At 37.0% G+C, this 17,994-nt stretch overlaps 1 protein-coding gene across 2 annotated transcripts in view; it reads left to right on the top strand.

Annotated features, from left to right (window-relative positions):
• The first annotated feature begins 749 nt into the window (after positions 1-749).
• LOC129739913 (uncharacterized) overlaps positions 750-17,994 on the top strand; it is a 120,796-nt gene continuing 103,551 nt past the window's right edge. The window contains exons 1-2 of one of the 2 annotated variants that reach the window (XM_055731472.1): positions 750-945; positions 6,560-7,691. In XM_055731472.1, the coding sequence (XP_055587447.1) occupies positions 7,020-7,691 (672 nt within the window). In that variant the 5' untranslated portion in view covers positions 750-945; positions 6,560-7,019. Of the gene's footprint in view, positions 946-6,556; positions 7,692-17,994 lie in introns of both variants that reach the window. The other variant, XM_055731463.1, reaches the window with a different exon arrangement.

Raw genomic sequence — 17,994 nt, 5'->3', positions numbered from 1 at the left:
CACGTTAAGCATTCGAGGTTGAACACATTTAAAAACGTTTGGAGAAGCTTTGGGACGAAAGGCCGAACTGGGTCGTGCGCTCCGAAAAGCGTCTACGAGCTCAAACACCACGGTGAAAAAGATGAATTCAACTACTAAGTTTGTAATTTTACTACATATTGGTGTGAAATGTCTCAAAAATTGAATATTGATGACTATGATTTCGATACCCGAGGAAGTCAAACACAAACGATAAACTACGAACCAAACCTGGCAACTCAGTTTTACCTGTTCGTTTCAGCAGCTTTGAGTTCCCCTCCCATCATCCGGGCGGAAGACCGTATTCAGCTCACAATGTAATGATGGAACTCACCTGCGCTCAAACTGTTTTCCACAAACACCAGCTCCCTTGGACATGGACGTCAGCATAAAGCATAAAGGTGAATAAGGTCGTCATCGTCGGTTGCGTTGCACAAAGCTCACAAAATGAGCAACCCGCATTGAGTGAGAGCCGAGCGAGAGGTCCCTGACTCACCTGTTCGAATGGTATTCGGCCGTTTGCGCTGGTATAAGTACCGTTTTCCGATAGCTATGGTTGCTTTCGTAGATTCGGATGGCTGCGCTGCGCTCAAAATAATGTTTCGAGGAGGGTACCCAGTTACTCACCAGGTAAGCCTGTGAGGGTATTGCGCTAGCGCAAGGCGAAAAGGTGTGCGCACCGAGTTGAGCCAGCATTGTCGCTTCCATCATCCCAGTCAGTCTCGGTTCGAATTCCGTCGCGTTTGCCATCATCCGTCGTCGATCGTCGCCAAGGTGTGCGCGACTGCGAGTTTTCGCGTTCGATTAGTTTTTCTTCTTTTTTTTTCGTTTTATAACATTAACAGTTGTTTGTTTGTAATTAGTGGGTACCGCGCGTTCGATTGATTACTGCTGCGTGTACGTATTGAGGGAGGTGGTGGAAACAAGGTGTGTACGAGGGGGTGGGATTGGGAGCTTTATCGTGGCTCTTTGCTCAAGTGTTTTGTTCCTGGCGTTCAAAAGTGGATGGTAGTTTAGCTTCTTTTGGATGTATGGTTTCCCTGTTCCCATCTAGTGTGCCATGGCTGCGCCAGTTTTGAAATCGATTAGTGCGAGAGCAGAGGAATTGGGAAAATAAACAACGAAAATGGATGAAGATGAAGAAGCTCGGGCGTCTCAGCTTCCAAGTGAAAAAAGCTTCGTGGGGTGTTTGCACATCGGTTTGAAAGTACAAAAAAAAGTATGATGGGCTTAAACAGCGGGTGGCTTAAGTAAGGTTCGGATTTCGCCTTGTGGACCATTGAATAAGAATGAAGAAAAACAAAAGTACTCGCAGCAGGCACTTGTTGGAAATCCGAGCTGATCTTTGGGATGGAATTTCTGTGTTAATTAAGCTACGCCGTTGTAGCAAATTCAGCTTCTCTCAGATTTCGGTTTTGGAGCTAATCCGGAAGATTGAAGCCGTCACCTGTTTTAATAACCAAACCACCACTTGACATGCTCGGTTAGTCCGTCGTCGGGCATATGAATGTTCCGGGGAGAAGATGTTTGCCAAAGCCCCAACCGAGACCGACTCGCCGCGGTGATGAGTTTTTAACGATAATGAGATTGAAGCAATGACGATGACGACGACGACGGCGACGAAACCGAGCTGCTGCTGGATGCCCATTAATGTTGACACGTTGCAATGATGGTCGCGCGGGTAGTGCAATTACGGGAATTGTTTACCCCCCTCCTTCGCGGCTTACCGGAGAATTACTCCTCCCACGAGCGCTGTCGTCAATCGCCGAATTGTCTCTAAAAGCAGCTCCCCCATCTCGAGTCAGTGAGTTGAATGTGTAAGCTGCCCGGGAACTGGTTCAGGCAAGTTTGGCTGGTTGGGCCAACATCAGACAGGTTAACGGTATCGGCCGCGCCATTGATGATCGTTCTTTCATGAAGTTGTTGCGCTGCTGCTCGTCGTGGGGTTTCAACGATGTTCAAAGTTCAAGCGACCCATCGCTGAATGACTTCACACAAAAAAACTCAACAGTTTTTGAGGCTCACTTGGTGAAAAAAATCAGAACTCAGTGTCGATCCTTGGGGTTCGTCTTCTGATATTCACTATTCACAGATCAGCCGGATATCCTATGGAAATTTGAATCTGAATGTCAAATTTGGTGGAAAAGGGCCCAGATACGTCTGGTGAGGAATAAAGAGATAGCATGGAAAGGAGAATTCTCAACAGAATCCAATCTGAATTTGAAATCTAAAATCTCAATCTGAAATCAGAATCTGAAATCTGAAATCTGAATCTGAAATCTGAAATCTGAAATCTGAATCTGAAATCTGAATCTGAAATCTGAATCTGAAATCTGAATCTGAAATCTGAATCTGAAATCTGAATCTGAAATCTGAATCTGAAATCTGAATCTGAAATCTGAATCTGAAATCTGAATATGAAATCTGAATCTGAAATCTGAATCTGAAATCTGAATCTGAAATCTGAATCTGAAATCTGAATCTGAAATCTGAATCTGAAATCTGAATCTGAAATCTGAATCTGAAATCTGAATCTGAAATCTGAATCTGAAATCTGAATCTGAAATCTGAATCTGAAATCTGAATCTGAAATCTGAGATCTGAATCTGAAATCTGAATCTGAAATCCGAAGCTGAAATCTGAATCTGAAATCTGAATCTGAATCTGAAATCTGAATCTGAAATCTGAATCTGAAATCTGAATCTGAAATCTGAATCTGAAATCTGAATCTGAAATCTGAATCTGAAATCTGAATCTGAAATCTGAATCTGAAATCTGAATCTGAAATCTGAATCTGAAATCTGAAATCTGAATCTGAAATCTGAATCTGAAATCTGAATCTGAAATCTGAATCTGAAATCTGAATCTGAAATCTGAATCTGAAATCTGAATCTGAAATCTGAATCTGAAATCTGAGATCTGAATCTGAAATTTGAATCTGAAATCCGAAGCTGAAATCTGAATCTGAAATCTGAATCTGAAATCTGAATCTGAAATCTGAATCTGAAATCTGAATCTGAAATCTGAATCTGAAATCTGAATCTGAAATCTGAATCTGAAATCTGAATCTAAAATCTGAATCTGAAATCTGAATCTGAAATCTGAATCTGAAATCTGAATCTGAAATCTGAATCTGAAATCTGAATCTGAAATCTGAATCTGAAATCTGAATCTGAAATCTGAATCTGAAATCTGAATCTGAAATCTGAATCTGAAATCTGAATCTGAAATCTGAATCTGAAATCTAAATCTGAAATCTTATACTGAAATCAGGATCTGGAATCTGAATCTGGAATTTAAATCTGAAATCTGAATATGAAATCTTAATCTGAATATGAAATCAGGATCAGAAATCTGAGTCATATATATGAATCTGAAATATGAATCTGAAATATGAATCTGAAATCTGAATCTAAAATCTGAAATTGAAATCTGAATCTGAATCTGAAATCTGAATCTGAACCTGAAATCTAAATCTGAATCTGAAATTTGAGTTTGAATCTAAATTCTACATAAATCCAAAATTGAAATCTGAATCTATATTTGAAATCTGATATTCGACTTTGAATTTGAAATCTGAATCTGAAATCTGAGTGTGAAATTTGAATCTGAATCTGAAATCTGAGTCTGAAATCTGAAATCTTAAATCTGAATCTTAAAACCTGAATCTAAATCTGTTGTTTCGATCTGAACTGAAACCAGTTTTGGTTGTCAAACCTTCTTTGTTTTTAGTCTTAAATCTGAATTCGATTAAAAGCTAGGGATGCTCAGATACATTATTTGATCGAAAGTCATGGCAAATGTCAGGTTGTCGAGACAACAAACGACTCAATGGCAAACAATAATATTTCCAGTACACAAAAGTTAATGTTTACATTAATTTTCGGTTCCACCCTTCTCCGGCAAAATTTCGCAAACAAACACCTTGCCTGGTGCAGAAAACATCTTTTATTTTCGCCTCCACTGACCGGAAAGTACAAGTAGGTGCACTCGTTCAAACTTTTCAGCAAGCAGTCACAAGGTGGTATTGGGTTTATTTTCGCTGTTGTTGTTGTTGTTGCTGTTCCAAACCCGGTCAACCGATCGGAAAAATAGCAAACCATCTACCCGTTCGTTCGCTTGGTGTTTTGTTTACGTTGTGACTTCGAAACAATATTTACCTACTCTGCCTGGGTGCCGGGCTGCCGCTACTTGGGTATACCGAATTCGACATTCAGAGTTCCGAAACTCGGAAATTCTAGGCCTTTTTCCCTATGAGATTTTGTGCCCCAAATCAACCGGCAGGCCGAGTACCTCCCCTTTTTGACAGTTTTTATAATACGATGGCCTACTTTCAGTACTCACACCTTGTTTTATTGATCTCACAACAAGCAAACTCAGCTGATGACACATTTTCCCGTGTGTTTAGAATTCGTATAGTCGTATAGTTTGGTGATTGAGCGTCATCGCCTACTTTGCCCAGCTGTTCTAGAGGAGGGCTGATAAAAGTTCCCTATAGGAGATTTGTTGTTTTATTTGCCTTCCGAAATTGGATGCACTCACGCATACCGATTTGTTTCCTTTATTGGAACACCATTCGATGCATTTCGTGTGCCGTTACCTCAACTGATAAGAAGCTGACTCTGTTCAAGCGCAAACATGTCAAACCCCAGCCAAACGTTGACGAGCGTTTTTGTTACCTCATCATAGGGGGGAAAACGGGGCGGACGTCACAATTTTGAATTTTCTCTTCGCTCGCACACTCTAGTGCACTTTCTCACCAAGTCAAGAGTAGTGGAGGGATGACCCTCAAAAATAATAATAAAGCCCACAAAAGGGTAAACCGGAAAGCGTGGGAATGCAGCGACCCCTTGCTAGACAGACACCCTCGACGATGTTTGTGTATTTTCGTAGTCGATTCGCTTTTGTTCAAGGCAACACCACACTCGTAAAGCGTAAAGAGCGTAAGGAAGGGGTCCCTCGCACGGCTGCCGTGCGATCGCGGGACGCTCTTTGTGTATGGGAATTTTTCAAGGGTCAAGTCTTTTATTGCGCTCGAGGGCAACTCGCAATGCCGAACCAAAATTATGAGTAATTAAGCGCCCCTCGCTTGGTGAAGGCAGCGAGGGCAACAAAAGCAACGCACTCTCCTCACCGCATGATGTGCCTTGTGAAAGATTCCAACAGGGAAAAAGGAGGAAGTTGCGGTTCGCATTTTCGTCGGTTCGTTTCGCTCGGGTTGCTACGATTGCTCGATCGATGCGTGCACGAGAGCGCCCAAATCAAAGCAACCCACCAAACAGATAACAACAACAGCAACGAATCGACTGACGTCGGCTTACTACCTATGTTTATAGTAGTAGCGACTTCGCCGGAAGAGAAAACTAGGTTAAGACGTCAACCTTGAGCGGTGCAGATTCGAATGAAGGTATTGCTGGTACACCATTCCCCCTGCAGGCTCGAATTCAATTGTGTCGAAACAATCGATAATAATGCAGCTCGAAATTGTGGTGCAATTGAGCGAGTCATAAACGAAGGCGAGATTTCTGTTTTACACTATCTCAAACGTTTGGCAGTTGATGCGGTTAGAGAGATTTTTTCTTCGATGGGTGCTGATTGAAATTATCTGTCATCATGACACCACAACTTTGATTGAGCAATGTAAATTTAATTTGATTTTTGTGGATGGACGCTGATGAAATTTCAGATTTCTGATTCAGTTTTTGAATTCTGATCGTAAACATATGATTGTAAGAAGTTTGTTTTGATAAATATTACTTTTCTCTGGAAATAGGCTGGTATCTATTTCACAACCGATAGTCAGCACATTGTCGCCTCACGCATCGCCGCAGCCCCTAGAAAAGGGGTTACTCATCGAATAAGCTCGAAAGTCACGTTCTTCACATTCGGTCGTTGTACACAAGCGTGCGTCTGTTCAACGCAGATAATGTTTAAAAATTGGGTTCACGCTAAATGATGTTTAAACAATCCCCGTCCCTAACGTAGGAGGAAAAGAAACACAAGGTGTTAATTCCATATTCATCTTTCGGTATAAGGTGTTTAGAGGGGTTTCCAAAATCCTAGAAAAAAAAATATAATAAAAGCTTCAACCAGTTACCCTTCTTCCATCGTCAGGCTTAGTAGGGTAGCCGAACGCCGTTTTGTTATCAACAGTTTCCGGTTCTTGTTCGCAGTGTTCGAACACTCCCGGTACAAGGTGGCGGCCTGCTGGATTGTTACGACGAACAGGTGCCGGCTACAACAACACCAAAAAAACCAAAATTGCTCACCATCGGCAGTGAGGTTGGTGCGCGAAAAAAACACACACACCAAATCAATTGTGCAAGTTTGTTTCTTATTGCGGAAAGATAAGAGAGAGCGGTGAATTTTGCATGTGCAAGTACCGTTGTGGGACGGTGAAGAAGCAAAGAAACCAGCGAAAGCGAAGAATCGAAACGGGCTGCAACGACAAGCCGCGGGCAGAGTTTCATTGTTATCAGTTTGATGTAATTCATAGTTTTTTATGATTGTTTTTTGTTGTTGTTTCTCTTGAATATAGTAGGCGTTGTGAAGAATCATCGAATGTGCAGTGTAGCTGATGCTAGCGGTCCCTCTCGGCAAAACGTGCCCTGTGTTGATGATATGTTGATGTGATAATGATGATGAGTGCTATTGTTGCCTGTTGAATGGATCGACAGTTAGCGCCTGCTTAGGCTTTTTGATTAGTGAAAGTGAGCAGCACGCGAAATAAGGTTGATTTGTTAGCGTGTAACGTGGCGGCACAAAAAATATAGTGCATACGGAAAAGTACATAGCCGCTGCTTATATCGTGCAATTGTTTGTGTTCACAGAACCGTTTGACGGGGGAAGATTGTGTGCGCTACGGTGACGGACGGCGCTTTTCGAATCGCATCGTGAACACGGACCAATCGGTGTCTTTCGATGAAATCGATTCCTACCAGTGTGTAATCGTTCAGTGAACAACCAGTGCGTCCCCAAAACAAACCAGTGGTCGTCTCTAGATGCCGCCACAGATCCTACCGGCAAAGATGCAGTCACGTGATCATCCCTTCAACCGTTCGACGCGTCCTCTGCTGGAGCGTCGTGCGAACATGGCACAACCCCAAGTGCTCCCCAGCAAACAGATGCAAATTAAGAAACCGCCAATCACCCGGGGATACAACGACTTCAACCTCATCACCCGTCAGTACGAAAACATTAACTCCAACAAGGGCTATCCCTACGGGAGTCCTCCTTCCCCAACGAACCTCAACAACATCGACTTCCAGTTCTCGGATGTCAAAGAGTCACACTACCGGGTACCTCCTAGCACCAACTTTTTTGCCACTAGCACCAATCGCAATAACAGTGACCACGAGGACGAGGAAGACGACGACGATTACGACGAGCTGGTGTACCATCACAATCAGATCAACGTCCAACAGCAACCGGGGATCAACTCTAGCGTCCGTCGGCGACAACTGATCGACGCATCGTCCGGTGGAGTTGCACATCCGCCGCCAGTGCCTCCGCAGCGGCTGATTCCGGTGACCACTCCTCCGCCGCCGCCTCGTGGCGATACCCCGGAAAACGATGGCCCCTTCGTTTTCGGCGTTCATCACCCGAACACCTTTACGCCGGCCTACGGGAAGGTGAAGGACGGCGCCGTTATCAGTCCCAATGCATCCATCCAGGTGAGTCGCAGCTTTTTATCTAAATTTACTATATTTTTCTTGGTCATTTGTTATTAAATTAGGCGTAATGAAGTTTTTATATTTTTGCAACCATAGAAGAGGTTGCAAAAATACAATGCCTATTTAGCAAATTTCTGTGCCGAAAATGCGCTGAAAAGTGTACTGTACCAAATATTTGTTTGGAAAAGTACTACTGGCGTAGAGACTCGATCTCTCAATCAAAATGATGCTTGACCAATACATTCAAGAGGAACATTTTATGGGACTTTCATTCAATTGGATAATTCCACTTAAAAAAATAGAGTGAGAATCGAACTCACTGCAACACCTCATCTCGGCTTGCCGGTCCGGTATCTTACCCAGTGTACCATCTGAGTCGGTTGAGAAACGAAAGTTGGTTTTTGCCGTCGCCAGGGCTGAAAATAAAGAATTTTTTTTCTTATTCCGGTTTATATACACACACAGCGCTCTATACATCATTCGACAATATCCTTTCTGACTTATTGATGCAAGATGGAAATTTTGCATAGTCTTGTGCTAGGTTATAGGATATGTTTATATTTGGTTTCTTTCAGTCATATCCAGGCATAAGGACAACGTCAGTTATTAGAAAGCTTTTAAATGCCGCATCGGCATAGAATCTTATACAAATAATTCCACCTCCAAGGAAGTTCATTTTTGGAGTAGAGTCTGATTTGTGGGTGTAAATTATTTAAAAACGCTTAAACGTCGACTTCTGGTGTTATCTCAAAAACAAAGATTGTCGAAAAATCTACTTTCTGAGATTTCATTTCGGATAACCAGTGGCTTTATATGAAATATTTCAGAGTTGTCTTATCAAATAAATGACACGTTTCAGCAAAAGACTTTACGAAAATTAAAAAAAAAAAAATAAACAAAAAAGTTTTAAAAACACAAACAAAACACGAGAATGTTCTACGAGTTTTATTTAATTCATCTTTTAGAAAACAGCAGAGAAATACACAGTTGAACTTGGCACAGAACGTTGCAATCATAGAAAAAGATCTTCATTTTATCAGAAATCGTCATGCATTTCGACCCTGGTAATTGCATTTCTGTCGTTTGGCGTATCGTTGTACGTATCTGCCATCACGAGCAACCAGAAGCGTAACGCCTCAAACAAGCAGACTTAAAACTTATGTTATGAGGCATCTGTTTCCTATTGGACAGTTGTTTACCATAATAATCGAAGTTCGAAGAATAAATGAACGCGTTTACGGCGTGTCAGGTCCATGTGGAGTGATGAACACTTCTGGAGGAGAGCTTCTTCCGTCGTCCGTTGTCCGTCCGGTTGACCGAAGCTTTGTTTCTCGAGCAGCGCCATCACACCACAACACTACGCTTTGTGTTGTTTGCCTGCTGTTGTGGTCTGCTGAGCTTCGTTCACAGCACAGTTGCTGCTGGAATCGGTTGATTGTCTTTTGGAAATTTCTCGTAGCGATCGGGGGCGCCATTCCTAGGGTAAACAAAACAAATGGCGACAACTCCCACGTGATTTGCCTTGGTGGACCCATTCAAGTGGAAAACCGTTTCTAGTTTTACGCTTTTTCTTCCGTCTGTTTTCTACTGACACCTAGTTGAAACCTAAAAGTAATAGGAAGATTCCTTTTTATTTGTGGTTTTTGTCTGTTTCTAATAGCTTCGCTTTAGGTGGATTATATCATTGAGCAAACAATGCCCTGACAATAGAGCGGTATCAATGTTGGTTTTCAGAATTTAAAAAAATAAGAAAATTTCAACGTTATTTAACAACAAAGACACAATTGACTTTTTGACATTTTTGACATTTGTAACAATTTTAACATTTTTGAAATTATTGACATTTTTGACATTTTGGAAATTTTTAGAAATTTTTTTTTAAATTTTTGAAATTTTTGAAAATTTTGAAATTTATGAAATTTTTGAAATCATTCCCATTTTTAACATTTTTGACATTTTTCACAATATTCACATAATTGACAATTTTGACAATTTTGACATTTTTGAGATTTTTGACAATTTTGACAATTTTGATATTTTTGACATTTTTGACATTTTAGAAATTTGAGAAATTTTTGTCATTTTTTAATTTTTTGACATTTTTGGCTTTTTTGACATTTTTGACATTTTTGACATTTTTGACATTTTTGACATTTTTGTCATTTTTGACATTTTTGACGTTTTTGACATTTTTGACCTTTTTTGACATTTTTGACATTTTTGACATTTTTGACATTTTTGACATTTTTGACATTTTTGACATTTTTGGCATTTTTGACATTTTTGACATTTTTGACATTTTTGACATTTTTGACATTTTTGACATTTTTGACATTTTTGACATTTTTGACATTTTTGACATTTTTGAAATTTTTGACATTTTTGACATTTTTGACATGTTTGACATTTTTGACATTTTTGACATTTTTGACATTTTTGACATTTTTGACATTTTTGACATTTTTGACATTTTTGACATTTTTGACATTTTTTACATTTTTGACATTTTTGACATTTTTGACATTTTTGACATTTTTGACATTTTTGACAATTTTGACATTTTTGACATTTTTGACATTTTTGACATTTTTGACATTTTTGACATTTTTGACATTTTTGACAATTTTGACAATTTTGACAATTTTGACAATTTTGACAATTTTGAAAATTTTGACAATTTTGACAATTTTGACAATTTTGACAATTTTGACAATTTTGACAATTTTGACAATTTTGACAATTTGGACAATTTGGACAATTTTGACAATTTTGACAATTTTGATAATTTTGACAATTTTGACAATTTTGACAATTTTGACAATTTTGACAATTTTGACAATTTTGACAATTTTGACAATTTTGACAATTTTGACAATTTTTACAATTTTTAAAATTTTGACAATTTTGACAATTTTGACAATTTTGACAATTTTGACAATTTTGACAATTTTGACAATTTTGACAATTTTGACAATTTTGACAATTTTGACAATTTTGACAATTTTGACCATTTTGACAATTTTGACAATTTTGACAATTTTGACAATTTTGACAATTTTCACAATTTTCACAATTTTGACAATTTTGACAATTTGACAATTTTTACAATTTTTACAATTTTGACAATTTTGATAATTTTGATAATTTTGATAATTTTGACAATTTTGACAGTTTTGACAGTTTTGAGTGTTTTGACAATTTTGACGATTTTGACAATTTTGACAATTTTGAAAATTTCGAAAATTTTGACAATTTTGACAATTTTGACAATTTTGACAATTTTGACAATTTTGACAATTTTGACAATTTTGACAATTTTGACAATTTTGACAATTTTGACAATTTTGACAATTTTGACAATTTCGACAATTTTGACAATTTTGACAATTTTGACAATTTTGACAATTTTGACAATTTTCACAATTTTGACAAATTTGACAATTTTGACAATTTTGACCGTTTTGACAATTTTGACAATTTTGACAATTTTGACAATTGTGACAATTTTGACAATTGTGACAATTTTGACAATTTTGACGATTTTGACAATTTTGACAATTTTGACAATTTTGACAATTTTGACAATTTTGACAATTTTGACAATTTTGACAATTTTGACAATTTTGACAATTTTGACAATTTTGACAATTTTGACAATTTTGACAATTTTGACAATTTTGACAATTTTGACAATTTTGACAATTTTGACAATTTTGACAATTTTGACAATTTTGACAATTTTGACCGTTTTGACAATTTTGACAATTTTGACAATTTTGACAATTGTGACAATTTTGACAATTGTGACAATTTTGACAATTTTGACGATTTTGACAATTTTGACAATTTTGACAATTTTGACAATTTTGACAATTTTGACAATTTTGACAATTTTGACAATTTTGACAATTTTGACAATTTTGACAATTTTGACAATTTTGACAATTTTGACAATTTTGACAATTTTGACAATTTTTACAATTTTGATAATTTTGTCAATTTTGAAAATTTTGACAATTTTGACAATTTTGACAATTTTGACAATTTTGACAATTTTGACAATTTTGACAATTTTGACAATTTTGACAATTTTGATAATTTCGACGATTTTGACAATTTTGACAATTTCGACATTTTTGTGACAATTTTGACAATTTTGACAATTTTGACAATTTTGACAATTTTGACAATTTTGACAATTTTGACAATTTTGACAATTTTGACAATTTTAACAATTTTGACAATTTTGACAATTTTGACAATTTTGACAATTTTGACAAATTTGACAATTTTGACAATTTTGACAATTTTGACAATTTTGACAATTTTGACAATTTTGACAATTTTGACAATTTTGACAATTTTGACAATTTTGACAATTTTGACAATTTTGACAATTTTGACAATTTTGACAATTTTGACAATTTTGACAATTTTGACAATTTTGACAATTTTGTCAATTTTGATAATTTTGACAGTTTTGACAATTTTGACAATCTTGAGGTTTTGACAATTTTGACAATTATGACAATTTTGACAATTTTGAAAATTTTGACAATTTCGACAATTTTGACAATTTTGACAATTTTGACAATTTTGACAATTTTGACAATTTTGACAATTTTGACAATTTTGACAATTTTGACAATTTTGACAATTTTGACAATTTTGACAATTTTGACACTTTTGACAATTTTGACAATTTGGACAACTTTGACAATTTTGACAAATTTTACAATTTTGACTGTTTTTACAATTTTGACAATTTTGACAAAATTCACCAAATTTAACCATACGATTCTTCAGATTCAAACTTCGCTAAAGATGCTGAAAACGAGTCTATAAATTTTTCGCTACAAAAAGCATTCCGGTTACCCAAATTGGGATCAACCCAAAGGAGAATGACCTTTCATTTTTCGTTAAGGTTTTTGGCAGGTATCATTATCACACACATACCTGCTCACAGACACACATGCAGACACAAACACGCACACTGCAGCATTCAATCCATTACAGTGAAGATGATTTAGATGTTTTTTTGTGCTTTTCTTGGACCTGTGTTCGTGTGTGTGCTCGTTCATAGTTATCGAGATAAAAACCGAGGACCGAGGAGTATGAAAAACAACCCAATTCGACAAGACTACCAGGTCCAGGATTTGTAACTTTGTTTTCATCCGTAGTTTCGACTACCCTTTGGATTCTTGGCTGGAGGAGAACAGTAAAAAAGGTGGAAGGTTTCTTTCGGGTCCATTTGTTTGGGAAAGTGTGTATAATTCATCGATTTGGCTCCGAGACCAATTTCGTCCTGGAGTACGGACTGGAGCAAAAAGATGAAACACACCGGACGGCAAAAAAAAGGTTGCCGAAAATCGGGAACATACGAGAAGCGGCTGAGATTATTTTTCCTATTTCTTCAAAACCCGAATAGCGCTGAGCAACATATGTTTTCTCACCCGAGGAAGGAAGGAAAAATATAAGGTATTACAGATCCTGGCGAGGTCAGACATGAAAGCATCCCTGAAGGGATTTTATGACTCTTTTTGTTGCTTCACGAAATGTGTTCAGTTTTTTTCTGTTTACTGTGGGAACGCTTTCCGAAATCCTGCAGAGGGACTGGGCCAAAATTTCATCCATCACTACAATAAACCGACCGGTGGATTATTAAGTTTATGGAACACCCCGGACGAACTCAGGGGTCCCCGGACAAGGATGGATATTGCGTTGCGTGCGATTGTTGATTGATGAGTTGCATCGACACGAGTGGCAGCACAATTTGCTTATAAAATTTTTTTTGTGAGTCTTTTTTTTTTTTGGACTTTACACACAAATGATGGGGTAATTATATTCATATAAAAAACAAAATACAAAATTGTGAACTCGTTTGAAATTGACTCTAATATGGTGTTCCAATAGGAATGGAAGAATATTTCCGTCGAAAATGTAGTAAGTGGCCAATATTTCAATAGGTTGTCTTTGCATAAACAAACAAGAAATAATTGAACGTTGAAAAATCCCAACGTAACTAACTTCGTTTGCATCAGGTGTGTTTAATGCCTACCGCTCGCTAATCTGATGAACGAGATGTGAGCAAAAATTTGCAAAGCACAAAAATCAATCTTCACTGGAAGAGAAAAAGTTGCTGTAGAGAAAGTATGAAAGCATGGAATCAATCTAAGAGTGGAACGCGATCGGAGGATGGGCAAAGTTTTTAATAACTAGGTTTTGATTCACTTTTATTTCCGATCCGAGCACCACCTCCAGGTTCTCACACTTTCAACCTCATTCGGCAAACGATGGCAGCGCGGCACAAAAAAAATCTTTTGCTCGCAAAATCAACCCCTTGAGGGAAAAGTTTTCCTTTTCATCGTTTCAGAATCAATTGCATGTGCCTGAAATGAGTAAGACGAGGCCCTGTCCGCGGGAAACTCTGCAATTGAAACTTTATGTTTCCAGCATCTAGAGAATTGAAATTAGTTAGACTGGGACGAAGAAATTTTTATTTTTTTTCAACAACATTTATATAAAACATAAATCGAATGGTAGAGCAAGTAGTTGCATAATGTTTTATTATGTTATTTTTGTTAACAGCTGATGGGTCATCATTAAAGTTAAGCAGATATCCTAATTCAATCAACATTTTCTCAGCTCGACATTTGAACTTTCATTCACGCGTTTCCCCCTTATCGCATTCGAGACTAATCCTCCCCAAGAAGGTGGGAAAGGAGCTTGAACCAAGAATTTTCAAAGCTTATTTAATTTGTGGATTTTTGCAAAAGCTCTCGCAATCGCTGCTAAAGGGTGTTCGGAACAAAAAGTGGTCAACTTAAATTCGTCGATTTTTTTTTCTAATCATTCTTGAAATAAACTTAAACAACCCTCACACAGCAAAAATTATTTCCTGTAAAATTACGCAAATGACCTGTAACAAAAAGGACCAGGACATTTACCGTAATTTTACAGGTCGAAAACATGATTACGTGACATTTAATTTTTAGTGTACAACTTTTTTACAGTACATTTGCTGTAAAAATAAATGAATCTTCGTTAACTTTCAAGGAAAACAATTTAAAATTACAGGTTTTGTTAATTACAGGTGATTAATTTTAAAGGTGGCAGTTTTTAGTGGAACGTAATATACAGAAATGTTTTCTGTGTAGAATAAGATTGCCAGAGTTTTTTCAGCACGTATGCGGACCAGACAGATCCAAGCGATTTTATATAAAAACCTGGCAAAATCTGGGCATTTGATTTCAAAATTGACGATTAAAAATCCGGGCAATATGCGGGCCAATTTTAACAAAATCCAGAAATGATTCTACAAAAATCAAGAGAAAAAAAATTGAAAAATAATATTCTTTCATACAAAAGTCATTGACAGATTTTAAATCGTATTTTAGACTTTTTAAAAACTTTTAATAATTATTTTATATCACTGGCCCGAAAAAATTGAATTTGGAGGTAGGTAATTCATTCAATAAAAAATAACAACAAAATTTGGTTTCTTTTATCTGTCAATTGAAGTGAAGAGATGCGGGCTAAATCCGGGCATTTTCAATGAAATCCGGGCTACCGGACCGTGCCGGACTTTTCCCAAATTTTGAATAAATTATCCGGGCAATCCCGGATAAAACCGTGCAATCTAGTAACCCTTTTCTAGGAACGTCATCATGACAGATTTTTTAAATCTATATATATAAAAAGCAATGTCTGTATGTTTGTTTGTTTGTTTGTTTGTTTGTCCTCTATAGACTCAGCCGTCTTAAGAGCTAGAGAGCTGAAATTTGGTATGGATGCTCATTAGGACCAGGAAGGATGAAAAATGTTTTTAGATTTTCGGATAACCCCTTCTGAAGGGGGTCGTCCATAGAAGACAAATATTGTTTTCGCGATATTGACGTTATTTTTTTGTCGGATCGTGTTGAAAATTTGCACATGAGTGTTTTGAAAGACGAGAAATCGATTTCAGATGTCAAATTATGTGTAAGGGATCGTCCAAAGGGGTCGTCCATATTAACTGTTCGCTGTTTTTGCGATATTGACGTTATTATACATCGTATTCAGATGAAAATTGGTACACGATAGTTTTGAGTGACGTGCAATCGATTTAAGGTATCGAATTCAGTGTAAGGGGCCGGCGAATGGGGTCGTCCATATTGAATTTTCAGTATCTTTGTGATATTGACGTTTTTATACATCGGATTGGGATGAAAATTTCCACGTAGGAGTTATTAGGGACGAACAACTGTTTTCACTTATCCAAACTAAAATCAGGGGTCGGCCAAAGGAGTTGTCCATATGAACTATTCACTGTTGATGCGATATTGTCGTTAATATACATCGGATTCAGATGAAAATTGGTACACGAGAGTTTTGAGGGACGAGCAACCGATTTCAGGTACTAAAATTCAGTGTAAGGGTCCGGCAAAAAGGGTCGTCCATGTTAAACTTTCAATATTTTTGCAATATCGTCATAATTATACATCGGATTGGGATGAAAATTTGCACACGGTAGTTTTCAGGGACAGGCAATCGATTTCAGATGTCAAATATTTTGCCAGGGGTCGACGAAAGGGGTCGTCCATTTAGATAAATTGTTCACTGTTTTTTGCAATATTGACGTTATTATGCAACGGATTGCTTTGAAAATTGGTACACGGGAGTTTTGAGGGGAGGGCAATCGATTTCAGATATCAAATATGGTATAAGAAGCCACGGAAAGGGGTTTAACTTTTTGGCAAAAATTGCGTTGTTATGCAACGATTGAGTCAAAATTTATACACGGGTTTTTTTGGCACGGTCAATTGATTCCTGATTTCAAATTTAGTAGCAGACGACAGACAAATTGATCGTCCAATATTTTTGCAATTATTACTTAACAATGAATTCAAAAGTGCATCTGGAAAATGCTTGGCCATTGACTTTCATGCAAACTGTTCATGGCATATTCCAAGTTGGAAGCGAAACGGAGTTCGTATGGGATCAGCTAGTCTTCGATAAAACAATTTGCTGTAAAATTATGGTAACCAAAGGTTTTCGGAAGCTTTTAAAAATTAAATTAACAATTTTTTTTTCGATACCTTCTGGGTTGAATGATTCAACTGAATCAAAGCAATCGAAAGATACCGTTGTTGAATTTAAAGGAATCTTTCGATTGCTTTGATTCAATGTTTCAAACATATTATGAGCATCTTTTCAACTGCCAGTCAAGATTATAGATAAAATGTGTATGAAATAGTATCTTAAAATAAAAGCGCCTTGTTAAATCTTTAGAATAAGGGAATTTTAAAGAAAAATAAATTTTGATTCAAAGAAAAAAAAATTTTTTTAAGTAAATTTTACTATAGTGATTATTATATTATTATAGAGATTATTATAGAGATGGAACTCCGAAGTTCACATTTGGTTGAAAAAATGTTTTACGAGAGCTCCAGGTGACTCTTGTCACCTAAAAGTTACTCAGGAACTTTCATCGCCTTTTGAAAGGTTAAAATATCAATAACGGAACTTCTGAGCGCTTTTAAAGCAACTTCTTTCAAGAAGCTCGATAACGTTTGCTTAACACTTTCAAACGCACCTTTAAGGTTTTCAAGGTGTTTTAAAGAACCTATATGGGAATTCTAAGCGACATGTCAAAAATGTCTGTCAATTTCTAGTCATGGAATTTGTTTTGTTTATCAGTACTGATATTTGCAAATGGATTTTTTCTAATCAATGTTAAGATAATGAAAAAAAAATCATGCTGAGAATTTTTGTTATTGTTTATTAGGTGTACTGAGAGTCCCTTAAACGAAATAAAATACAATCTATTGACCACTGTTATACTAATTATAACAGTGGCAATGAACTATTGCTGGATTGGTCGAGAGGCTGATGAGTTTCATTCCAACCTAGAGAGCAGCAGTTCAATTCTCTAGGTGTAAGTAGCTTTTGTTATCAAAACAATATAATCAGAATCAATGAGGTAGACCATGATAGACCGGCAACTTAGCAATCGATCATCTGATTGTCAGAGAAATCTGTCAACCGGATTTTTTTTCGGTGCGTAGAAGTTTTTTGACATTTTTATAGATGCAGATTAGCATTCTCTTTAGCCACCTAAACGCACTTTAAAATAGCTTTGAGAACTTTAATTTTGGGCTGATTAGCATTCTCTTCAGACAAAAACGAGAGCTGGTTGAGCTTCTATGAAAACTTTTGAAGGGAATTCTGGTTGCTTGGGATGACATGATGACATCGCAAATATGAAGAAATTGATTGAAAGAATATTGACAATACTTGACATTGTGAATCCATCAACATGGCG

This window comes from Uranotaenia lowii, chromosome 1 (assembly GCF_029784155.1).
Source record: "Uranotaenia lowii strain MFRU-FL chromosome 1, ASM2978415v1, whole genome shotgun sequence".
NCBI classification, from domain to species: domain Eukaryota; kingdom Metazoa; phylum Arthropoda; class Insecta; order Diptera; family Culicidae; genus Uranotaenia; species Uranotaenia lowii.
This window is presented reverse-complemented; position numbering and strand designations above follow the sequence as displayed.